Below are 25,470 nucleotides of genomic sequence, written 5' to 3'. Positions count from 1 at the left end.
ATATTGTAAACACTGCACCTGTTCTGAGTAGATTAGTTTATTAGTCTGGCCTACCATACCAATATGGGCCAGAACTGTGTTGTAAGGAATGTTTATGTAGGTTTTCTTTATTTAAATCTTTTAGCTTGAACTCTAGCCCCACCTGTGGACCGTACAGTATAACTTGTAAAACTGTCAGTGCAGTGTAAATACTGTTTACAAAAGAGCCTTCAGAAAAGAGTTGTTTACATGGTTCCTGGTAGAGAGCCGAAGTGGATATGGATCTATTAGTCCTGGCACAGTAAGGGAAATAGATCTTCAGATGTAGGCTGAAAATACCCAAGTAACGTAATTAGACCGTGACTGAAATAATACTGTGCCCAGGACTTCTTATAGCTCTATAGATCTAATTTCAATATTTGAAAAACAGAACTTTCCTGCATGTACTGTGACATTACAAAACTAGTAGGAGATCTATTGGATGCATGACTCTTGGATGCATAACCTGTTTCCTAGCAGCAGTGTGGCTTCTGGTGTATTCTGAGAATTTGTTGTTTGTTCGGTCCATACTGACCCTTGCCAAAGTCTTATGCATATTTCCCCTGGGTACAGCATGCTCTGGGGTCAGTTTACAGTCCAACCAGGACCTGCTCCAATACAGACCAAACCCTGTGACTGCAGTAGTAAACATTAGGTTTTATTATACAGTGTTATGAAATTCAATTTACTGTGAGCTCATCATTGAAAGGGTACAATCTCTTAGGGCTTTTTGTTATTTTAAACAGTCATTATCAGTGCTGGAGTACCCCTGCCCTTCCCAATGCAGTGTTTTCTCCACTCCAAGCACACTTGATCTAACTAATTAGCTAATTAACAAGCTCTTCCAGGTTATATTATATTATATAAATTATGCATCAATTTAATCTAATAGCCATTTGGTGTTTGACCGGTGGCTGAGTTAAGGTATGATACCTTCACAACTACACTATATTGACAAACGGATTGGGTCACTTGCTCATTCACTGTTTCTTCTAAAATCAAGGGTTTTCTGTATTCTGCTTTTGTTGGAGTACCTGTCTCTACTGTCCGGGAAGGTTTTGTACTACATTTCTACTAGCATTGCTGTGAGAATTTGATTGCATTAACAACAAGAACATTAGAGAGGTCAGGATGTTGGATGATCACTACCTCAGCTCATCCCAAACATATGGAGCACCATTATTCCACAGAGCACTCTGCTCCACAGCTCAATGTTGGATGGCTTTATACTCCTCCAGCTCATGCCTGGCACTATGCTGCCAATAGGTTCATTTTTATTTTTAGTCTATTGTTACATATTTTATTGACAAACATTCTTAGCAATGGGTGCAACTCCACAAACATTTGGACATATGGTGTGTAAATGTTCCTGCATACTGTGCAAATGCTACTTTCCCAAGTGTTTCCCTTACAACCCATGCTGAACCTAAGAAAAAAAATCTTTTTACTTTTCAGATGCTGGATCACACTGAGTAAATTCAGCAGTCATGGATGACTTAGACCACAGTGTTCTAATAGCAGAACGAGACTGGGACAGTTTCTATGAGGAGAGTGAGGAGTGCTCAATTCAGCAGGCAAGGCTTGCAGGCCTGGATGACTCAGGCCTCAGTGATACTGATGATGAGAAGAATTCCACCCAAAAGCCGGTTCTTCCTAGTCAGACCGACACTGGGACACCTGAAGAGGAACGTGGTGCTGCATCACAAGCACTGAGTGCAGTAGATGACCGTGAAGTAGGAAAAGCATCAGAGGACTCTGAATGCTTTTGCTGTAAATCAGACTTAGAGACAACCGCACCGATGAGTTTGAATGATAGTACAGCCACATGTGCATGCTTGATCTCAGACAGCAGTCTTAACGACATGCCTCCTAACGACGGCCAGCAAAACAGTGCCTCAGACACAAAGAACATCAAAAGGCATGATCAAAGTCACAGCGAGGATAAATTCAGTCAAGTCGTGGATGAGCCAATCACAGTCACTTCTTCCTCATGTACCCCGGACATGGAGTATGCTGACAGTGCAGAAGGAGAAACTGTCACAAAAGTGGTGGAGAGTTTGGCAACTCCAAAAAAAGAGAAGGAAAGGTGGTTTGTCACAGTGAATGACAGTCCAGTCAAGCAAAGTGTATACTCTGGCACTTCGGGCCAAAAAAAAAAAAGAAAAAAAAAAACCTCCAGGAAACGGAGCCAGCGAAGCAGAGCTACAGAAGGACAGTGTCCTCGCTCAAATAATGAGAGAGAAGAGGGAGAAAAAAGTAAAAAAGAGGGACAAAAAGCACCGAATGAATTGAAGCCAACTATCTACAGAAGTTCAGAATATTTACATTTCAATACATTTCCAGATTATGTTAATGAAGATGTGGTGTCAGACTCAATTAATATTCAAAATGTCATTTTAGCACCTGCAAAAGAGCCTGAAGAAGAAGGCTGTGAAAAGTCTACTGTGCCAAAAACCAAAGTTGAAACATACGCCTTTAGCATACAAAGCAAAGGCACTACAGACGTTCCTACAGAAAATCCAGAAAACAATCCCTTTCCTTCTCTTAACACTCAGCCCTCCTTAATTCTCATGCAGAGTTCACAATTACAAGCTAATATCCCAGAGGTTCCCATGACACAACTTGCTACTGACCAAAGCACAGTTATGGGTCTGACCAACGACCCCAAAAGTAACCAAGATATCACCCCTCAAAATCAACCAGTGACCAACAATTCCAGTGACGTTAACAATGACCCAAAAGAAAACAGTTCAAGATTCATTTTGGGGGTCTCTTCAACTATCTGTCTGTTAGATGAGCAACATAACCAGCAAGCATCTCAAGAAGAAGAGAAAATGTCCTCCATTCAGGAGACACATAATCTGGAACCACCAACCAAAAGTCTAAAAGCAGCTGTAGGTCCATCTCGTCCAATATACGCCCTTTCGTCCTTCTGGGATGAAATGGAAAAGTTGACAATAAATGACATTTTGCATCTTAGAGTGGCTGATAATAAGTCTCCACTCAGTGGAAGTACTTATTCTGAAGAGAACGATGTCCACCTACAAGACAGAGATCTCGTGGATTCTAAAGATGCTAGTCTACAAGACAGTAGCATAGTGGATGAAAGTGCTGACTCTGATTATTTCACACATTTGGATGACTTTAAACCAGACCGTTCAAGCTGTGAATTCTCAACTCTGTCTGATTTTGATGACGAGTTCCTACAAATAATAAACACAAGTGCAAACCCCAGCCCTGCGCCCCAAAATTTGAGGCAGACCGAAAGTTTTTTGGAGTCCACCTACACATCAGAACTTGAGATAACCACAGTGAACAATGAAAGTGAATCAGAAGATGTCATAATGCTGTGTCCTCAGAATGGGTCGCCACTTTACCTGTATCCAGCTACCGAGGCTCAGAGCGTATTTCATATACACAAACCGGACTGTATCGGTGGTCCTTTTGAACTGGAATGCATCAGGAAAACACCTTCACCAGTTTTATCAGTTGGCAACATTCTAGCTGACCAGTGCCCATTGCTTTTCTCTGAGATTGTTGATGGAGAAGGATTTCAGAAAATGAACCCTGACAGATGCAGCCCCGTTGTCTCATTTTATTCCTCAAAGAAGTTGTCAGTGCCTGAGACCTATGATGATTTCTTCACAGATTTTGTAGTTGGGAATCTTTTCTTTCCTTCCATACAAGATCAGACAGTTCCCATTCCCATCTTCTCCTCCTCACGCTCAGTGGTAAGAGATCTGGTATTCCCTGAGGTGGAGGAACTGATGGAGTCAGATTTTGAAGACAATAATTGCCCAATACGGGTCATGACTCGCTTTAGCAATCAGCCAGAAAGGTCTACGAGTCCCTCAGGAACGCCAAACCTTTTCTTTTTTACAAGCCAGAGAAGAAACTGGAGAAGTCTACTTTCTCTGAGAAGAATCAGCTTTATAGGGAAAGGGAGTGCATGGTGCCAGAAAGTTAGCTCATGGATTTTCCCAAAAGAAGCAAAACTTATGTCTCATGTCTCAAGAGCTCAGCCAGTACCACATCTCTTTCACTTGAAGGACCAGGCCCTTGTACAGTGTGTAGAGCAGCAGACGTATGTTCAACATACTGCATCGATCTTAAGTAAGTAAACACCTTTATAAATCTATTCACTGTGTCCACTGGTCAAATTTGTTTTAGGATGTCCATACACAGAACATACCGTATATTTACGGCAGGTGGAATTAATATGAGGTTCAAGAATGTAATATTTATTTTCCAGAAAGAGAGGGTCTCTTCTTTTCCATAAAGCAAGCAGACATGTGCCTAGTGTGCATTGCCTTTGCTTCCTGGGTCCTTAAATCATATAACACACAGTCTGCAGACATGTGGAAAGCAGGTAAGTAAAAGTATCATGAACACTATTATGTGGTCATACTGTTACGTAGTTCAGTGTACAACATCAGTAGGAATTTATGGTCACTTAATCACAGAAAATTAACTGTGTCTTATTTCTCCCCCTAAATCATTCTCAGCTCTGCTGGCGAACGTAAGTGCGTTATCTGCCATCCAATACTTGCGGAAACATGAGAAAAAGGAAGTACATGAAGATGACCCATGATGTCCACTCCTAGAACTTTTTTCCCAGGAATTTCTCAGAAGGGGCCAAAATATGTATAACTAAGGGCTAATTTTGCACAAATTCATGGCACAAAACAATTATTTTTGTATTTGGTTTGATTCACCTTCGATACACCTTCACACAAATAACATAATTCCAACCCATTTCTGCAACTCGGTCACGTAATGTCTTTCAAAAGACAGCATGCAAAGCATAGCAGAAGTCCATTACTTTTTACCATTCACTGTGGCTATTACACTAACATTTGTGTGGTTCAAAGACAGATATTGCTTTAGATATCAGGTTGGTAAGGACCAGAAGAGGGCACTGGTAGGTTTTGTGTCAGTGATATTTTGCACTGTCGATGCGCTAAACATAGGTAAGTTGTGTACTAAACAGAACAGAAGGTGATGCAGTAGGTCAGGTTAAATGTGAAACTTTTTTTTAAAGAAATAGGAGCTATGTTTCATCATTGTTAATAAAATAATTACAGTTGTTTGTCTAGTAAACTGTATTTCTAACAACCTGATGACTGTTTGTGTCATACAGAAGAGTTACCAGAAGACTTTTTTATTCAGTTATAACAATTTCATAAAAGAAAAACAAAATAACGATGTATCTTCCTGACCTTCTGAGCCATATCTAAATTCAAATCATTCATATTCATTCAGTCTCAAGTCACTATGGCTTGGCTTTAAAATCTGTATGCTAACAGACCTATATTGCAATTGATGGCGACAAAATTAAAGTATTTAAACTTTGAGAAAAATGAGTGAAATAATACAGGAAGATGAAAACATCCTGCACCTAACAACTGGGGTTACATACAGGGCCTAGCCCATTTCCTTTTACCACTACATAGCAAGCTCCATCAGGTAGGCACCTCCCTTCGTCAGTAGGATTCACACGTTTCAAGACAGTAATCAGCAGTCAGTAGCACTCAATTCACTTTCAGTTAAGGCACAAATGCATAAATAATACATTTCTAATCTTGAAAATGAACAATGTATAAATACACTATTGATGAAAGTATATGTCTAAACATGTCTACTTTTAAAACAAGCTCAATTCTTTAAAACATACAGACTATGTATTAAATAACGAGTTACTCAGTCAGTGTTGATAGATGTATGATAGAAAATACTGAATTTTTGGTAGTTATAAAGTGGTTTCACATCAGAAGTTGTTGGATAATCAGGTTAGTAATTCTAACTCGTGTCCACTTAAGTACACAAATAAGAATGACACTCCACTTTGTTGTCACAGCTAGCTTTATATTGTTACTTAGACATAATACTATATCCAGGGATATATGACATGGTGTCAATGAATTAGTTATTTGCTATTAATACAGTTTCACTTGTATTGCAATAAACAGTCCAAAACTATTCTCTCTCTCTCTCTCTCTCTCTCTCTCTCTCTCTTCCTTTTGTCTATGTTATATAAACAAATGTTAAAAGGGATAACACAGTGGAATATAGGTGATGTATAGGCCAGTTAAGGAATCACTACTACTGTGTGTTATATACTGATTAGAGTGTCCCCTCTAAGATATACCTGAAAAGAGGAAGTTAAAGAAAGGGTATGATACAGTATGTAAAGCATGCACTTTCTGCACACAGGTTATTTTAGCCCAAAACTACCATTGCAACATTTTAATTTACATGTGTAATATATTATTTGATACATATACTATTTACAATCTTAGAGAGTAAAGTTTCAATAAATTTTGAAACTTTTTTGCTATATTGTGAATATTCATGATATTGGACAGCACCTCGCAAATACTAAATAAATCTAGTGCTTTAGCACTGTAACAAAGTTACATTAAATTGCCTTTTTTAACAGTAAAAACTGCTAAGTAATATTCATGCAAGGAAAACAAAGTCAATGTGCTTGGAAAAGGCTAGTTATTTCATACAATACAACAAAGTAGGGCAAACTCTTAAGTGCAGAAAAAGAGGGAAAACTGATCCTGTACAGGGTTATCTTAAGAAAACCAAAACAAAACAGAGCTAATACCCTGAATACAGAATTCACTCCGTAGTCCACAGTGTTCGTCAATCATTTCAAGACTGCTTATCTCCCTCTTTCTTCAGACGGCTGTTGAACAGGCAACACCACAACATGAGTAAGAGAACAATGAAAACAATTGAACAACAAATGAAAAAAAAAAGAAGTATGGTTTAAGGGTATAATATTAACCAAAATGAGCTAAAACATTAAAAACAATTAAAGCACTACTGTTGCATGATGTATTAGAATGTAAGTAAGTATTTATAAACATCTTTCTACATGAGCCCTGTTTATAATACAGCTCATGTGTAAACTTCATGGTGAAGTCTTGGCAGCTCACCTGTAGTAGTCTTCTTGACTAGGGAGTGGAGCACTGTGCAGGTGCGCGTGACCATGCAGCCACTGCTGCTCCAGAGCCAGTCTCTGCAGCTCCGCCGACTGCGCCTGCATTGCCTGCAGCTGATGTGCAGCTGACATGGGCCCTAGGGGTCCTGGCATATCTCTAGGGAATGCTGCACCTAATCACACAATGCAAAGTGGTGAGTAAAAATTGCAAAAGCAGTTATTTTATACAATCATAAAGAAACTTCCTGATGACTGTGTCATATTAAAGCTAAAACAAATCACATATTTGAACTGCTTGCTACTAGCAGCTATTGGAAAGTGCTTTATGAGGAGTTACACATAGTTACTTCCCCAGCAAGTTAACAACCACTTCTCCCACGACCATATAAATCATTACTGAAGTAAGAAGTAAGGTACTGTCTCTAAATAGTCAACAGCAGCCTACAGTGCAGCCTAGTGGATTTGATAGGGGTCTATACAACTCCTACAGTTGTCCAATACGACTCACCAAAGAGAGGGTGCCGCAGCATTTCATGTTCATGGGGCAGCTCACTCAACAGAGGGTTGGGAATAGCACCTGGTGGATATGGGAATCGTGCCAGAGGGGGACCTGCAGCAAGCGGATCCACCAGTGGATGAGGCCCAGGACCTAAAAAAAAAAAAAAAAACGTAATTTAACTACTGCTCCTCCAGTGTTCTTTCATTTCACACTTAACACTTATGTTGCCTGCTTTACTGGTTACAAAGAAAGCTTGGTGTAATCTGATATTAATTATCACTCATATCACTGAAATTCGTGAAGAAAATCTGCCAAAAGTAAAGAAACTTTCATTTACCACATGTATATTAGTGGGTAGGTTAGAAGGTCCCACACAAACTTGTCAATACAGTGAGTACATTGAATGTAAATGTAATTCATTAAGTCAGTAATATTTATTAAATTATAAGGTCTAATTATTATTATGATATGGTTTTATAAATCTACAAAGCTGGGATTCTAACCCTGGTTTAGTGGGTCCTGCTGGTGCAGATGGAGGTGAGAGTGAATGTGCGAGTGCTGGTGATGATGCGGCGTTACATTCAGCATCTGCAGCCTAGCAACCGGGTCGCCAGCGACAACAGTTGCAGCCATCCTCTCGGCATGAAGCCGCTCTGCTGTCAGACGCTCGGCGTAAGTTATCTCTGGCCGTGGTGGCGCTGCCATGCTTCGCTCCATGGCCGGGTGGAATGGGGCAAAAGGGTGTGGCCCAGCCACATGAGGAAGTGCCAGGACTCCGTGGCGGCCAAAATGCTCCATTGGATTGGCTGCGGGATGGAGTGCATTCTCCAGCTCTGGTGGTTTTACCTCGAAGCCTGGCTTCATCCTCTCTCGGATCTCTCTCTCTCTGAGCTCCCGCAGCTCTCGCTCGCGGAGAGCAGGATCGGCTGCATAGAGGCTCTGCATGTGATAGGCCAAAAGGTGATCACCTGGCCCCAGGGGCATGAAGAAGGGGTGGTTGCGGTTGCTGGGCGACATGACATGTGGTCGGGCATACTCGCTGAGTGTACGCAGGGCTGGGGTGTCTGGGCCCAAGTATGGGGGAACTGCAGCCACAGTGGTCGGGGGAGGTGGCTCAAATGATGCGCGGCCTGGCTGTGCATGGGCGGTGAGCGGGTGATCACTCAAACGACCATCATGGGAGGAGCTGGAGGCTCTCTGTGAGAAAAAAGATTAAGATTAAGATTGCCTGTCCGTGTTACGGACAGGCAATATGGGAAAACAGGTTATTTTCCAGGAGTTGTTTGCATTTTGTCCCCCGAGGTTCACTTATGACATTTATGTCCTAGTATTGTACATTGAAATTGGAATTTTACTTGATCGTTTCCCAACCTCTCTATATTCCTAATTAAACAGGCTGTTGCAAAATATGTGACTATGCAGTAAATCAGCACTTTAAAATCCTCAAAAAACTTACCGAAGCTCTGTCTGAATCTCTCTCCCTCTCTCGCTCCCTTTCTCTCTCCCTTTCTCTTTCCCTCTCCCTCTCTCTTTCTCGACCCTGACGAGCGTTCTGCTCTGCCTCCCTTCTGAGCTTTTCGGCAGCCTCCTCTCGTTTCTTAGCCAGTTTGGAGGAAGCAAGTGGTGTGAAGTAGAGGTCTGTCCTAGAGCAGGAGTTGTAGCCTCTGCTCAGATGTTTGATGAACCTGTTATTGATACAAAACACATAGCAGTGAACTTCATCAGTGAGCAAAGCCCTTACTTTCCATATAATCTAGACTTTGGATTTACTGTATTCACATCTACCTTGCTGACTGGCTTGCATGGCTGGGTATATTGACCACTGTCGGTTCTGGAGAGGGGCTCCTGCGAGGAGGTGGCGGGCTATCGCAATCTTCTTCCTCATCTACTGGCTCCTCTTTAATGGTAATGCTTGGTGCAGAGGAAGTGGAAGGCTGGGGGCCAGGACCAGGGACAGGAGCTGATGATGAGGGCAAAGGGAATGGAGCAGTCGATTCGGGTATAGGACGGGGGATCTGTGAGAGGGAAGGATGAGGGCAGGCAGCCGTTGGAGGTGGTCCAGCAAGATGGCTTTTGACCTGATGGCTTTGAGACTGAGTCAGCACAGGAGGCTGAGGAGGAAGAGGCTGGGGCATGATATGGAGTGGAGGGGGCTGAGAGCATGGGGGGTGTTGAGCAGGTAGAGAGGCCAGGGGCTTTAGGGCTGGAGGAGGAGGCAGATTGGGGTGGATTTGGAGAAATGGAGGAGAAGCAGGGAGGTGTGGAGGAGGATGCTTATGAGAAGAGGGGATTGGAGTGGTTGGTGGGGGTTTGATCTGAGATGTGGAGGATAGAGGCTGAGGAGGATGGAGGCTTTCTCTTGGGAGGTGAACAGGCTTTGGGGGAAAGCTGTGAGTAGGATGGTGTCCTGGTGGGTGGTTCTGGAGCTGGCTGGGGTGGGGATGATACTGAGAAGGTGGAGGGAAGGATTGTCCTTGTCCTTGTCCAGGGACTTGGGCAGGGCCTGGAAAAGATGAAGGCCCAGAGTGAGGCTGGGAGGTGGGAGTGGGTGGTCCCTCTTGGCCCCTCTGAACCCTTCGCTGAGCTATTACAGATGGATCATCTTGGGAAAGGTCCACAGGTACAACAATTCTTGAGGTGGTGCTGGTGGCGGCAGTGGTGATGGTGGACACTCCAGGGGAAGGTACGCTTGAGGGTGATGGTTGAGATGGCATAGGGGATGGTGTCTGAGATGGGGCCGGGGTGGCAGGTGCTGCAGCAGGCTGCTGGACTTGGGTCTGTGGGCCAGGTTGAGGTGGAGGGACAGGGGAGTCAGAATCACTCTCATTGGCTTGCATAGGGCTGGCTAAGCTGGGAGAGGAGCTGCGATTGTCCTGGTCTATATCTTTAGTGTCGCTGCTGCCATCATCATTAGCACTACGGCTGTCCGAGCTTTCGCCTTCACCTTCTCCCTCTGACTGTGAGTCTGGACCCACCTGAAGAAGAGAAGCAGACTTTCAGAAATTAATACATATAATATTTATTTATATAAAACAAATGTAATACATACAAATAAACTAAAGCAAAACATAAGATAATTAGCACTAAGCTGTCTGATAGCTTATGAAGCTGTTTGTGTAAATCTGAATAAATAAGCCAGCACCATTTTGTCCCTCTCACCTGATTCTTAGGTCTTTTCATGTTTTTTCTTTCTGGTTCATCTGTATCTGGGACACCAGTCTCTCTCTGCCTCTTCACTCCTTTTACTACGGACGTTTCCACTTTAATCTTCTAAAACCGTCAGGAACCGTCAGGAAGGTTAATGGCCAAAAATACAGCAATTCAAAACCCAATCACGAAATCACACAATGATTTATGTTGAAAAAAAGAATTACTACCTTGTTGGTCTTCCCAGCTACGCCAGTTTTGGTGTCAGCACTGGATGCCCTGGTTGCCATGGCAGAGGAGCTAGATCTGGGGGTGTGGCCACTAGCTCGGACATCATCATGGGAGGGAGACAGACCCCTGTCAGGACTTCCTGTCAACCTGTTCCGCCCACTTCTGAGAGAAGACATCTAGAAACAGAGCAAGTGTTATCTAAACACTATGTGTAGTAGTCTTTACATGTTAGAAGCAACAGCAATGAGAAAAGTGTGTTCTAACTCAATGAGATAAATCAAGACATTTTCTCAAAAATGTTGATGGAACTTTCAAAATATTTATGTTTTTAAAGGAATTTAAAGGCCTTACATTAGATTCTGGAACACTGCATTCAGTTATGATGGCAATCAGCCATGAGTGAGGTGAATTGATATTTATAGATCAAAATGCCACTTAAACTTATCCCAGAGGTATTGGCAGGAGCTCCAACACTCTAGAAAAGTCAGCTCCGCTGCCCAGTGCTGCTGGGCTTTTTACCCCTACTGGATGTCATTGGGCATGGTGAGCGTCCTGTTATGTTGGCAATGCTGTTATATGGCAATTAAACAAGCTGTGCATGCGCAACTAAATGCCTGTGTATCAGTAATGGGTGCACTGCAAGTAGATGAACTCTCTATTACTCATTAAAAGCAGTGTCTGGTTACTTTTGTGAGTGTATGTGTACTTAATTAATAATGTAATCTAGTTATTATATTTCAATAGTATAGCAAAATTATAATAATTCAGCTAATGTACTACAAGAAGCAAAACATCTGATTGAAAAGCTTGAAGATGGTGGAACACTGAACTCACTGGTGCTCTGCTACGACGCGTCTTCATTCCGTGACGCCCGCCTGGCCCCTCCTCCTCCTCTCGGACAGGTTTGAACAGGTAGGGTGGGTCGGCTGGTTTGGGCGCAGGCGGCAGGCGTCTGTGCTTGCTGAAGTGGGAGTGGCAGCTGGAGCACAGCAGGAAGTTGTCGCGAACTCCGTGATGCCAGTCCTTCGAGTCTAGGGGTGACATTACAGCCTATCAGAAGCAGAAAGCTAAGACAAAAGTACAAAAACCTGATGGGTGACAGCACTAAAACAGGCATTAAAAAAAAACATTTTAAGAACTTCAGCAAATATCCACAGACAATAACTGAACACTTCCTGCCTCCTTTTCACTTTAAAAAATGCTCAGAGCAGTGGAAGCTGCTGTTTAAATATTCATGCTTCACAAAAGCACAACGAAACCTTAAGCTGTCACCCACATAGAGGTGGATGGCAGAATGGAATAACAACTGTAAAAAAATCCTGATAAAATGTGCAGTTGACCTTCACTTAGGATTTTTATTTTCTCACACACGTCCAAACTACAACACAAGGTCGGATTGTGTGTGTTAATTGTTAAAGACAAATAATGATGTGCAAGCGTGCTACACTACATGTAAACATTATTATCCTTGTTTAACGAAAGGACACCTGGGAGCAAGTGTCATACCTCAGTGATACTGGAGTAATCCTTAAAAATGATGCACCATCCTCATGAGCTAAACTTTAATTCTACAGGTTTTTGGTAGTCATAAGTGGGTTTGGCCAAACCAGCATACGAGCAGTACTTTACAAGAGTTACTACCAAATCTCAGATTGACCTCCACAGTTCCCCTACATAGACATTCCTTAATGACATTCTACACTGTAGAAATCACAAGCTGAAAAACCTCAGTCTCTGTCTGACAGCGTTCCTTGCCTAATCTAGTAGAAAATCTTCCCTGGACAGTAAAGCCAGTTCATCATAAGCAGGATAAACTCTTTTTTCATACCCTTGATTTTGGAAGAAACAATTAATAAGTAGGTGTCCCAATACTTTTACTGCATTTACTGTAATTTGCCCAAGAGTGACCAGCCTTTTAGTGAATATAGAACCATGGGAGAGATATACTTACTGGTGGTCAGACAGTGGCTGCAGGCTTGACCTTTGCCTCCTTGCTCACTGTCCTCACTGTCCAGATCGTCTTCACTGGCTGAACTGAGTTCCACTACAGAGTGCAAGTGAGTGAAAGAGAGAGAGATGGAGAGACAGAGAGAGAGAAAGAGAGAAAACAGGCATTATATAATCATACCGTTTGCTCTCTGCTAACTAGTCACACCAAAAAAGTACAACATGTGTGAGCTGAGGTGAGGAACTTACTAGAGGACGTGCGAGAGGTAGTATTGGCAGCAGTCGCAGTGTTGCGAGTTTTGACCTTGCGGGAAGCAGGCTGCCTGCGGTGTTGGCGCTGAGGTCGTGACCCCACAGCTTCAGGAGTTTTCTTCCAGTAGTAGTAAAACGTGATCAACTCACCCTGAAGGCCAAAGTGGATTATAAAAGTTAAAATACCCACTTAAGCAATCTTTTTAAGAAAGAACAAATGAAGTCCTTACCGTTTTCTTACTGGGGAGCAGATCTTTGCGGATCCTAAAAAAGTTTTTGCCATACTGTCTGAGGCCTTTGATGAATCGTTTCTGGAATTGTAGGACAAAGTAATAGAAAGCAAACTGTTATATATATTACCATACAAACAATTATATAATAGAGTGAATTTAAAACTGGGAACCATGATGTTAAAACAGTATTTCTCACCACTTCATCCTCTGACCAGCATTTCTCAATAAGTTTAGGGACTGGCTTCTTCACAAGACACTGCAGAGCTTTGGCTGCATCATAATGGCTTTCATGGAGCTGAAGAGCATAAAAAAAAAACCTTCCTTATAAAGCTATTGTACTGTCACAACCTACTGTTACCTAATTAACCATAACAGCCGCAGTGAGCTTTATTTTAGTATTTTTTCAGCATAAAATACCATAACAATGTTATTACACAATGAATAGCACATGTAAACAGTCTCTTTCTTCTATAAATTTACATGCGTTCAATTCGATATCAATGCGATATCAATTTGAACCTATTCTATGTTGGCTATTTTTCATTACATTTTGACAACTGGCAGATTCAAATAATGACAACATGACATGGCAAAAGAGGAGATTTTTGTATAGCGGTTATATATATGTACATATATATATATAGGACTGATTAAAAAGTTTGTGTTGACAAAATGTTCACACAACTAACCGTGTTCAAAGCATTCAAAGTAGTATCATCACGTGAGGCAGCCAGACAGCCGTCCTCTGTTGAGCCTCCATCACACATCCCTGCAAATGCTGCCATGCTCCTAATTATATAGACAACATATAAACAAAACAGTTAAAGATAAGCTGCCATATAAACACTGGCCAAATTGACGCCCATCATCCTTCCCTAGAACCTAGTTACTTGATTTTAAGGGGGTAGATTTAGCATCCGGACCGAGCCTACTCACCTGGCAGCGCGCAGGTACATCAGGAGGTCACAGTCATTGACTCCTGGTGTCCAGACCAGCTCCTCTTTCTCTGTGACTGAGTCTGCACCAGGGGCCGGAAGAGGCTGCAGCTCGGGGAGTTTAGCCTGCACATCCAAACAAACACAATGCAACATTATACCTACGCACACTCACAACTGAAGGAGAGCACTGGATAATTGAGTGTGCAGAGACATATACGCACATGGGAAATTCAACTAGCCAGAGTAAAGCACAGTTACAACCCATGTATCTACGATTGTGTTATTATGTTTTGATGAGTTTATTGCTCATCTGATAACCCAATGAGTACTCTTCACCTCACCTGATGACTTGGACCCACACGAATTTCTCCTTGTGTGCTGTTTAGTTGCCTGAAACACAGAAGTTCTATTTAGTCACACAGTTTAGGTCTTGAAAACATGCAGCATGAAGCTTTACTGTCCAGAAAATAAAGACTATATAGAGAGAATAGCAAATCTAATGCCAGTGGCATACTGACAACCTTATAAAGCAATGTAAATGACATACAGTAAAGGAGAGAGGAGAAGGGGGGTGAATATTAAACCACCAACAACAGACAAATCTCCAAGGCTTAAATTAGTTAACAGTTCAATAAAATCATCAGTATGTTGGTTCAGAGAGAATCTAAAGGGTGCAAGCCACACTGAAGGGAAGGGTGCCCTTAATCTGGCTGCAGATAACCGTGGCTTCAGGACTGGTGTGTGTGCTGGAGAAATAAAGACAACACTTTATACTCATACACATATAAAACACACACACACGCAAACAAGTTCCTGGCACTTTAATGCGAGCAGATAAGCTTTAAAAAGTTTGAGCAGTGCCATGGCGGACGCTGCGTTGACGTTTCCACCCTTTTAAATCGCCTCATTTTTTAGCGTTAATCACAACATGTCATTTGCCTATCAGCGGTCTGCAGGATCAACCCAAATCCCACCCATTTATCTCCAGTAGCCAATCTCCAGCCGTCGGCCCCGTTCCCTCCAAAGGTTATATAAACAGGGGCTTAAACATGGAGCTCTTTACAAATCGGTAATTTTGCAGATGAGAGCACAGAGTGACACACAAGCACTCCGGTCTTCACAATCGAAATCTGGACAGAAATGTCCGAGTCTCTAATGCTATTTTAATCGGCGATTGCTAACGCCACGGAGAACAGCCGGTGAAGAGGATTTCCTCCCCCGAGAATAATTAGGCGTTCAAGTAGACCAACAAAACTAACATGCAAGCACAATGTTCGCTAAAATCCCCAGCACGAACATGAAATGACCATCCGCCATGGTAGATAACCAGCAGCTGCCCCCCTTTCCTTCTTGTCAGAGTGCTAGCTAGCCTCCTTCGCCTCGGCGTGTAGCCGAGCGAGGCAAGCTGTCAAGTTCATAACCATCTATATTCGCACCAGAATGCAAAAGTACTTGCGGTGTCTGGCGGACAAAATGCAAGTGCAGATTCAAAAGAGGAAGCTCGGGAAAAGGCAAATAAACCCAACAAACCTTCGAGGACTGAATAAGTCGTCCATGGCGGAGGCTCTTTCGGTTGTGTTTACAGTTTGTTTGCTTCTGCGGCGGCTCAAAACTATGCTATTCCTCCTATTTCATACTACTCAAAATGGAGGCTACGCGGAGTATTTTTTCCGAGCTCAGCCGATGACCTCAGTCTTCACGCACAGCCTACCGAGATCCCCTTCCATAAGCATAACTGAGCATGTGCCGCCGCCGCCGCCGCCGTCGCTAATACAATCATCTCCGTGTCCGGTCTGTCCGTCCACAAACGAGCGAGAAAACCGAGACCGCCCGGAACGTAGACGATCCGGGGAGACTATCGACGGGGGCGTAGCGCGTAAACTGTGAAACCGAGGGGCTAAATTACAAACCGCACGTTCACAGCGCCTCTCTGAGCTATGTCAGTACGGTAACGCTATCCTCTGGTCGTAGTGCAGTTATTTACACTTCAAAATGTCCACGGCTGCTCACTTATCCTATCGTGACTGGATATAGGACTGCTCCCCTCCCCCAAGTGTTAAATCCAATGTCCATCCACAGGCATTCAACTTCATTATGTAATGTATAATCTCACAACCCAGCCATGGATAACTAATGTAGGAGCTGGATATACAACACTACATCAGAAATGACTAGAACTGTCACTGTAATTGTGTTTACTCTTATTAAATGTGCTTTTCTTAAGATGAGGTAAAATAGTGACCTGGTTTTACTAACATATAAAACAGTGGACAAGATGACCAATTAGCTAGGTTGTCAGAACAGGCCTAGTGTACAGTATCTTAACCTGACCTACTTAACACACAGCCAACAAGCTAACTGGTTTCTTTAACACCTATTGAATTTCTAATTAAATGTTAAAAAAAAAAAAAAAAAAAAACTCTAAACATTTATTTTTAACAATGGAATTAAACATTTAAATTAAAGCACCATTTACCTAATATGCTAACTGTGATGCTAAAGAAATAAAAATGTCCCCAATGCTTACCGATGTCAAACCAACCCAACGGTAAAAGTTTTCACATGCTGAAACAAAGCTCTTAGTTTTTGGAGTAAACTTTTATTTATTCCTATGCATTGCAACAACCACAGGATTCTCTAACATATTTGTAATTATCTCTACATAAATACAATCATCTGTCAATAAGTAGGTCACTGACCGCATGGTCACAATCAAATACTGCTTATATTTCTTATTTCAGTAGTTTCAGTTCAAACATAGCACAAAGCTTTCTACAGTAGCACATTTTCCAGTTTACTGTCTGCAAGCATACACGTTACTGTATATTGCCCTAATAGTGATTTAAAGTGTATTCAGTAGCTCAGTCTTAGTTCAGTGGGTTTCTGAAGCTTTTTCCTGCAAAGCGAGCTTTCTCTCCCAGTTCCTCTTCAATTCTGTGCACAGAAAAACAGGAACAAAATAAAATATATTAGTTTCATATCATTCTCTCAGTCTGGTGTCATTCACTAAGCAGAAGAGTGGAATGATTAAGATGGTCTAATGGTGTCCTAATATTATATATATTTCACAATCCAACATGTTATAGTCACATTTTTTACTTTAATATAATTTAAAATCAAGTGTAATGTGATGTATATTGAAGTTTTAACTTCAAGGACAGAATCCTTTGTTAAGCCTTCTACATAGAGCAGAAAGTAAGGAGGTCACATTTTGTTTAGCATAATATTTAAGTAGCTCTAATGGGCTCAGATTTACATAGAATGCTTGTAAAAATCAAAATGGTTATAATTATATAAATGCTTGATGTATCAAGGAAACACATTACAAGATATAGTTCAACTGGTTATGTCTACATGCATCATCAAGTTCTAGTAGAAATATGACCAGGACAGACACCTGAGAATCTGGTTGTATTTGGCCAGACGCTCAGAACGGCAAGGTGCCCCGGTTTTGATCTGAAAACAAACCCCAAAAAAATAATTGTGATAAGTTACTATAAAATAACTTTAAATTTAAATCCAAATGATCTTGAAAAACATTTTATCTGACATGTCCTAGTCCATTTGTGGTTAAAGGTTTAACCACTTTGTACCTGTCCAGTGCACAGGCCCACCACCAGGTCAGCGATGAAGGTGTCCTCTGTCTCTCCTGAGCGATGGCTCACCATCACACCCCAGCCGCTGGACTGGGCCATTTTACAGCTATAAACAATTATATACAAATATAGTGTATATCAAGGTTTTCAATTTTCAAATACATGCTTAATCTGTTCATTAAACTTTACCTATAACTTTACCCTGAAAGCTAATAGATTGAGTATTACAATACTACCTTGCTGTAATAGGTACTCTATTAGGTGGCCCCAACAATAAAACTTGCAACAAATTGCAACAGTAAAAACAAAGCTATAGCAAAGCAAAAAATCCTTTCTAGACTTAGACCCAATCCGGGTTTGAGAAACTGGTTGTTAGTCTGGTTGTGATCATTTTATGATCATAGTATTCCCAGTTCCAGATGGCATCTTATGTAATCTGTTGTTCACAGTGTGTTCTTACCAAGTCCAGCCAAAAATGCTTAATTACTAACTTAAAAAATAATGACCTGTAACAATCAGGGACTGTTTTATACTAAATGGTCCAAAGTAATTCAGTCTCCCTGCTTAATATCGTTTTGTTCCATGCACTGCAATATTTTACAATGTTTTGAATATATCTTAAAATACATATTTTAGTTTTTAAACATGTATATAAAAACAAAGGCAAGACATGCTTCTTTGTGTGGACTAACACCTCCTTTTAACTGTAACAGTTAACACTTACGACACAGAATGGGATGCTGGTGCCACAATTATGCAAGAATGCTAATGAGACTCATTTGCATATTAGAATATCTAGCCTCTAATAACTATTTTATTAGTAAATCATATAATTTGCTTACAGATAGATAGAAACCTGTAGTTTAATGTAGTTTAATGTAGTTTCTGGTGCAGTGCTATTGGTCCATTCATCACATATCATGTTTTTGGCCAGTAATGATATTTTGGTACAAACATTCCCCTAATGCAGGCTATTTGTGTTTGCAGCTACTAAACCTAAACATGTGAAGAGGGGATCCAGACTCACGCCTTCAAAGACTCAGTGACAGAGCCAATCTGGTTCACTTTGAGCAGCAGACAGTTGCAGGCCTTCTCATCCACAGCTTTGGAAATGCGGTTGGGATTTGTCACAGTCAAATCATCTCCCACTACCTGGATCTCTGTGCTGCCAGTAAAATTAGTCCAGGCCTGCCAGTCATCCTGGTCAAAGGGGTCTTCAATGGACACCACTTGGACAAGAGTAGAAAAAAAAAATGAACAAAAGTTAGCAAATTTAATGACAGTTATAAATTGATAAATTGAAATTCTAAAGTCTATTAACTGGAATGCAGTCTAAAGCTTTCTGCTTTATTATTCCACTCTATGTTTAAAGGCTTTTTTGACTTTGCAATTTTTTATCTGGCATGCTGGAGAGCATAATGGAGATGCTTTTGTTGGCAGTGATCACAAAGTCTAGAAAACAGATCATATTTAGCCTGATGTTTATCCAGACTGAACATTTTAGGAATGGTTTTGAAGGCAGTGATTGATGAACATGTTTTTTGGATAATTTCTAATTACGTTGTGCATTTTTTACTGTCTTCATCTTCCTTACTGATGAAAGCTATATTTTTCCAGTTTGGACAGAATTTTGTTGCACTGCAGAAAGATTCAGATGCAGTATTTGGAAATGACAGGGTGTTACATTAAGGCCTCATTAAATCTCTAGTACCTGGGTATTCATCAACAAAGCTCTTATAAAGATCAGCAAGCTCATCAGAGCTTATATAACGGCTGGGGTCATCAGGTGACTTGAAGTCCAAATCATATTGCCCATCACGGTAGAACTCTGATGCGGCCACATCCATGCCAATCACAATCTCGTCTGTGTATCCAGCTTTGCTGATGGCGTTCTTCAGCAGCTCCAGGGCTTTGGCAGACAGAGATATTACAGTTAGCTTTCATCAGCATTACTTCAAAAGCACAATACACTCTGCTACGGTAACACATTTTGTGATCCGTCTGACTACCTTCTTTATTCTCCAGGATGTTTGGAGCAAATCCCCCCTCATCTCCTACATTGGTGGCATCCTTTCCGTACTTTTCCTTAATGACATTCTTCAGGTTGTGGTAGACCTCAGCACCAATGCGCATGGCTTCCTTAAAGCTACTTGCTCCCACGGGCAGGATCATGAACTCCTGCATGGCCAGCTTATTACCCGCGTGGGAACCTCCGTTTATCACATTAAAAGCCTTGAGGAACACAGAAGGCAAGATTTCTAGTATGGGGACTGTAACATAGGTGTAGGTTTCTCAGTTCACATGAATCATTCAATAATATAGAATAACTTGACAACAAAAATAAATAAAATGTAAAGTGCTATTTTAAAAGTGCATTTTCTGAAGCAAACACAGATTGGCTGTGCAGCCTAAATTGTTCCCACTTACTTGGCTGTTGCTACATGGTCGCTATGGTATTGCAAATGGTTTCTATGATGTTGCTAGCTAGTTGCCAAAGTATTCCAGATGGTTCTTATAGTGTTGCTAGGTGGTTGCTTTAGTATCCCAGGTAGTTGGTCTGGTGTTTAAGTGTTAACTGAATGGGTGCTACACTGTTGCAAGGTGACTGCAATGGTATTTTAAGCAGTTACTATGGTGTTGTTTAGTGGTTGCTAGATGCTAGTTGCTATGGTATCCCAGATGGTTGCTAAGGTGAGTTGGTTGTCAAGAGATTGGTGGGGTATCCCATGTGATTTGTTGTGTGTTTGTATTGTGACATAATAAGGAATGCCAACATGTTGCCCCCACCCTTTATTCCTATGGGAATAATTCTGCAAATATCTGTAGCCAAGCAGAAACCCAGCTCTGTTCAAAACATAATCAGACTGAACAGTCTGGAGTTGAAACAAAAAGGAGAGCAATATAAACCAGACAACAATACAGTATAATAATCTATAGAATGCACATTCATCAAATATGATGTACTGGACTTATACCAACAAATAATATATGAATAACAAATAATATATTGGAAATGTCTATTTATAATAACCTTTGTCATCTATTCAGTCTCATGATCACAACTAAAACCTGTTGCATAGGAACGGCAAAATATTTATACTTTTACATTTCACATATGTATTGAAAACACTGATTGCTAACATGTTTTCATTTCAAGTTGGTAGTGCTTCAGACATATCTCCTTCTCACCGGCACTGGCAGGATGACCTCTGGATTTCCTGCAAGGTCAGCAATATGGCGATACAGAGGGACACCTTTCTCTGCAGCTCCTGCCTTACACACAGCCAGGGACACGCCCAGGATGGCATTAGCACCAAATTTAGCTGAGATGTGAAAGGGAGAGGCACATGAAGGGATAAGAGTCATATTTAACACCTACATTATTGACATATTCAGCATGTTCTGATAAGATCAGTTTTCCACTGCTGAAACAGCACTAACGGCCAGTTGCCAGTTATTTTGTTTAACATGGTTTATAGTGTTTGGTTTAAACACACAGACACCCTGTTTTTTTTAAATGAGTGACACACTGCTTCTAATAATTAGATGAGCTACACACATAAGTGGGCCAAGGGTATGTTGAGTAATTACATGCACAGCTCACAGCTTACATTTGTTTTCTGTTCCGTCCAAATCTAGCATGAACTGATCAATCTTCTCTTGCTCAACTACAGGGATTCCCTAAAAGAGAAGAAAATACAGAGGTTAAATTGATCTGTGGAATCACTGTTTAAATGTTTGGAATCAAAACGTTCAATAATATAAATTCAAGAATTCTTAAAAAACTAAATAAAACATTTATAGATTCTAAAAAAAAGTTCTTCTAGCGCAGAACTACAAATGTCATTATTGTCATTATTGTTAATTAAATCAAAACTGCAAGTATTTCCACACTTTTGCATGGAAGTATAGCTACAATACCATGTAAGAGCACATTATTGTTGTGCTCTTTTTGGCCAGTAATTAAAAAAATTCTTACCTGGTCAATCAGTGCTGGTGCGATAGTTTGATTGACATGCTCAACAGCTTTTGAGACCCCTGCAGTGAATAAATAAACAGTGCATTACTGGGAAAATAGTGGAGAACTGTGAAATAGAGGAGTAGAATTAATCACCACAAACATTTACCCATAGCTAAAGCAAGACTTTCATACACAGAGAAAGAGTACAGAGAAAGGTCTAGATGTGAACTGGACAATGACTGCAATTGCAAGAACATCCCAGCATCAGCCTCCTTTTCTTGCATGCACTTAGATACATTAGTGATCACACAGATATGAAACAGACAGTGAATTTCCTCAATGGAATCAACATATCCCACTTCATTCCATTATACCCCTTCTATGGTGATTACATGAATACTGCACTTAAAGTACCAAAAAACAAGCCATCATCCCATCACTATACATGCTCTACCAGCATTTTGGATCACTAGACATGCAATGAATTCTTTGAACTTTTCCTGTAAATGTAATCACCACTACAGAACACACAGATTTTCATTTCATTCAGTTGCATCATGCTGCAACTTTCATTAAAGTTACCTGGTATTACAAAGCTGGGCCCAAAAAGAACAAAACACTAAGGGTTAGGTAAAAAATATTGAAAAAGTTAAATTATTTACAGTAACAGTTTTTACCATAAATAACATTACTTAAAGGATCCTCACTGTATATAAACACAAGCTTCACATATCACATATATATTGCTGTGTGGAGAAATGTGAGATCTACAAAAGAGCAACTTGGTATGCGAGGTGAAAAGGCTTTTGTGAGTGACAGCTTTGTTTTACTCATCAATGATTCAAGACATTTACTGCTTGTTTTCATACAGCGATTAAAAGGCCACAGAGAACATAATACATTCTTAATAGCTGTCGATATAATGCCATACAGTTTCAAAGGCAGGGCACCCAATTCATAACATTACAGAATAATACTTATTTAAAACACCCATACTAAAAACAATTACATATGACAATACCTATGTTACAGATGCCTGTATCGATATTACAGAGTATTTTGGATTGTAATTTATTACTGCAAATGTGACCATGGACTCTTACATACCTTTGCCCAGATAGCGTGACTTATCATTGTCCCTCAGCTCCAAAGCTTCATAGATGCCAGTGGATGCTCCACTAGGAACTGCTGCTCGAAACAGACCTGTACAAAATATAACAGACAGCAAGTAAAGGAGACTGATAATGAATATCAAAAAATAAATAATACTGTTTAGATCATTCTATACTTAAAATTGTGCAAAAAGCAAATAACCTTTATCAGTGTAAAGGTCCACTTCTACAGTAGGGTTCCCTCTGGAGTCAAAAATCTCACGGGCATGAATCTTCAAGATAGACATGTTGCTGAAAAAGAATAACAGGAAAGCAGAAAGAACAAGATTTAAATACAGATTGTTTAACAAAACCAGATTTCAATATTTGAACCTAATTTTAAAATGAGTTCTACCTACATTAAATATGACTTCTGTAAAGAACAGTTAGCCCTAATCAATATTTCTGGTTCAAAAGGCTCTTTAGTTCAGCTTGTACAATTATTCGAACTGGCTGATTTCTCTGAACCTGTCAGACATAAGCTACTTTCTTATACTCGGTTGAACTATTAATTATTTGAACTATTCTTACATCATTCTGTCACCTAGAGCTGACTACTGTAATGTCAGTTTACTGTGACAGTGACACTACTTTCAGTTTTTAAGAACAACATGTTTAGCAATATCTAGCAATGCAAAAGTATTGGGACAGCTACTCAATTGCTGTTTCGTCCAAAATCAACAAGATCCATAAAAAGAGTTTAGCCTGTCTTTTGTTGTGACTGTATCTACTGTCCAAAGAAGGTTTCCACCTAGATTTCAGAACACTGTTTAGAACAGTGATTTTAAACAAAATCAGTAAATATAGTGTACAGTATACAGTATTTTCTGTCTAGTTAACATTAGCAACACTTGCAAGAACCCTTTGGTGTTACTTTCAAGACATCCTTATGTACTGCATTTACTCACATACTGTGGAGGGGTTCTGAACTTTATGAGAAAGTGAAAGATGACTTTATTGGTTAATATTATTGATCCCAGCCCGCTGGTTCATAATGATGTTACTGAAAACCCTACAGAGACCCTCAAAAGCCATTACATTTTTTATGTAAATTACAGTACAACCGTACATATTTATCTTTTACATTCTAATATATGGTAAATCATCTGAATATAACCAGGAACATAAACAACCTTGGTAAAAGGACATTTTTAAGAGACGAAGAGAGGACAAAACTGTCTGACCTTTCTGTCTGCATATGTCATTTTCAAACAGATACCTGGCTGTTCTCTGTTTTGGTATGTGCTGCCAACAGGCCTAAGCACTAATTCGATTAGGCGCTGTCACTCATCGGTTTACAGAGCCTGCCTGCATCTCTCTCCTTCTGCCTGTGAAAGGGATTTTGAAGGGTTTTGTGTCATGCTTATTCCAAGGTGTTGTGCAGGACGTCTATGTAACTCATTCAGCAAACTACTGGACACAGACTGAGTCTAATAAATGTCTCTTTCTTCAGATTGTGGCCCATCGTGCTCTGACTAAAGCTTTTCTTCCAGGCCAGAAATGGTGGCTTTTAATCCTCGGTGCAGGCAAACGGGGTTCTGGCGTATTGTTAACACAATCGATCAGAAATGAAGGGCAGCGGGAGAGAAAATCGACCCACAGTGTGGAAATGGAGGGATTTGATCCGTATGGACCGGAATGACTTATTTTCGGAGGTTCCGAGAGATCCGTTTAAAGACAATGAAAAGCCATAACAGCCCTTTAATGTAGCGCGTTTGACTAAATGTTTATTAGCGTTTATTAGGTAACTACAGTTCATACTTCAGGGATGTAGATAGCTAGTAGGGTTCTTACTAACTCTTACTAGATCTTACTAGCTAGCTAAGTACAAAAAATTAAATTAACACATAAATAATAAATCGAACAGACCGTCTAATAATATAAAATATAAGTAATGCAGCAAAGAGAAGAGCGTTTCTTACCTGAGCGAAGGGAAAGCTGCTAGCCAGCGCTGAAGGACACCAGAGCTGATTCTGATCCCGAGGGGTGTGTCGTACAGAAGCGGATTTTCTTCGGGAACTCAGCCCAGCTGCGAAACACAGCATACCGCCACCTGCTGTTACATTGGGGGGTTGTGCTCTCCGAGTCTTCGTTATCTTAGCATTAGCGATTCAAAAAATACTTTCTCCATGTCTTTTAAGACATGTTTGCTAGTCAAATTACGATTTTTCTGAGTTTCCATATGATGCCAATATGATCAATTCAGAAAATAAATAGCTGTGTTCCAACAAAACATATTTCTATCCTTTTCACTGAGAAAATCAAGGAAATGTGGAATTTGATTGGGCCAAATGTCTTTGTACCATCACTCACCACATTGAGTCGTTTCTTGCATACACTAACCGAGCACTTTTTTAGAAGCATTATACTAATATTGGGCATGGCCTCCTTTTTCTGCCGAAAACAGAACAGTTCTTAAAATTTCACACCTTGTTGGAAACCATCCACTGACATGACTGCATCACACAATTCATCACACAATAATAAGGTAAATGTCGGCATGGAGGGAGGCACAGTGATCAGCAACAATGCTATAAGGCTATAT

General features: G+C 40.7%; 3 protein-coding genes across 3 annotated transcripts; 1 reads left to right on the top strand and 2 right to left on the bottom strand.

Moving 5' to 3' along the window:
* Positions 1-1,505: 1,505 nt before the first annotated feature.
* Positions 1,506-5,021, top strand: perm1b (PPARGC1 and ESRR induced regulator, muscle 1b). The gene is made up of 4 exons (XM_072683340.1): positions 1,506-2,142; positions 2,419-4,131; positions 4,271-4,387; positions 4,524-5,021. Exons 1-4 carry the CDS (start codon positions 1,506-1,508, stop codon positions 4,607-4,609), a joined length of 2,553 nt encoding a protein of 850 aa, XP_072539441.1. The 3' UTR covers positions 4,610-5,021.
* A 142-nt stretch (positions 5,022-5,163) lies between these two features.
* On the bottom strand, positions 5,164-16,177 carry rereb (arginine-glutamic acid dipeptide (RE) repeats b). Its single transcript, XM_072684508.1, has 17 exons — positions 15,748-16,177; positions 14,559-14,607; positions 14,216-14,340; positions 13,969-14,068; positions 13,476-13,574; positions 13,277-13,357; positions 13,044-13,197; positions 12,799-12,891; positions 11,682-11,878; positions 10,847-11,023; positions 10,629-10,739; positions 9,255-10,444; positions 8,926-9,154; positions 7,973-8,666; positions 7,479-7,619; positions 6,966-7,143; positions 5,164-6,712 (listed from the first exon to the last, which is right to left on the bottom strand). Exons 1-17 carry the CDS (start codon positions 15,771-15,773, stop codon positions 6,679-6,681), a joined length of 3,678 nt encoding a protein of 1,225 aa, XP_072540609.1. The 5' UTR covers positions 15,774-16,177; the 3' UTR covers positions 5,164-6,678.
* A 619-nt stretch (positions 16,178-16,796) lies between these two features.
* Positions 16,797-24,954, bottom strand: eno1b (enolase 1b, (alpha)). The gene is made up of 12 exons (XM_072684507.1): positions 24,848-24,954; positions 23,089-23,177; positions 22,882-22,977; positions 21,793-21,851; positions 21,425-21,494; positions 21,003-21,136; positions 19,823-20,045; positions 19,525-19,722; positions 18,841-19,042; positions 17,811-17,919; positions 17,615-17,673; positions 16,797-17,151 (listed from the first exon to the last, which is right to left on the bottom strand). The coding sequence occupies exons 2-12, from the start codon at positions 23,171-23,173 to the stop codon at positions 17,085-17,087; spliced, it is 1,302 nt and encodes a 433-aa protein (XP_072540608.1). The 5' UTR covers positions 23,174-23,177; positions 24,848-24,954; the 3' UTR covers positions 16,797-17,084.
* Positions 24,955-25,470: the final 516 nt, after the last annotated feature.

Source organism: Salminus brasiliensis, chromosome 7, assembly GCF_030463535.1.
Source record: "Salminus brasiliensis chromosome 7, fSalBra1.hap2, whole genome shotgun sequence".
Lineage (NCBI taxonomy): Eukaryota > Metazoa > Chordata > Actinopteri > Characiformes > Bryconidae > Salminus > Salminus brasiliensis.
This window is presented reverse-complemented; position numbering and strand designations above follow the sequence as displayed.

Bases quoted from the DNA above. Each gene is read 5' to 3' on its own strand.
- perm1b (XM_072683340.1), top strand. From the start codon at position 1,506: ATGGATGACTTAGACCACAGTGTTCTAATAGCAGAACGAGACTGGGAC. The intron at 4,132-4,270 runs GTAAGTAAACAC...TTTATTTTCCAG, and splicing joins ACATACTGCATCGATCTTAA to AAAGAGAGGGTCTCTTCTTT. The intron at 4,388-4,523 runs GTAAGTAAAAGT...AATCATTCTCAG, and splicing joins TGCAGACATGTGGAAAGCAG to CTCTGCTGGCGAACGTAAGT.
- rereb (XM_072684508.1), bottom strand. From the start codon at position 15,773: ATGGACGACTTATTCAGTCCTCGAAG. The intron at 13,198-13,276 runs GTAAGGACTTCA...TTTGGCCTTCAG, and splicing joins TGCTCCCCAGTAAGAAAACG to GGTGAGTTGATCACGTTTTA. The intron at 10,740-10,846 runs GTAGTAATTCTT...TGACGGTTTTAG, and splicing joins TAGCTGGGAAGACCAACAAG to AAGATTAAAGTGGAAACGTC.
- eno1b (XM_072684507.1), bottom strand. From the start codon at position 23,173: ATGTCTATCTTGAAGATTCATGCCCGTGAGATTTTTGACTCCAGAGGG. The intron at 20,046-21,002 runs GTGAGAAGGAGA...GTGTTCCTCAAG, and splicing joins AGGTCATCCTGCCAGTGCCG to GCTTTTAATGTGATAAACGG. The intron at 19,043-19,524 runs GTACTAGAGATT...CTCTTGTCCAAG, and splicing joins CTTTGTTGATGAATACCCAG to TGGTGTCCATTGAAGACCCC.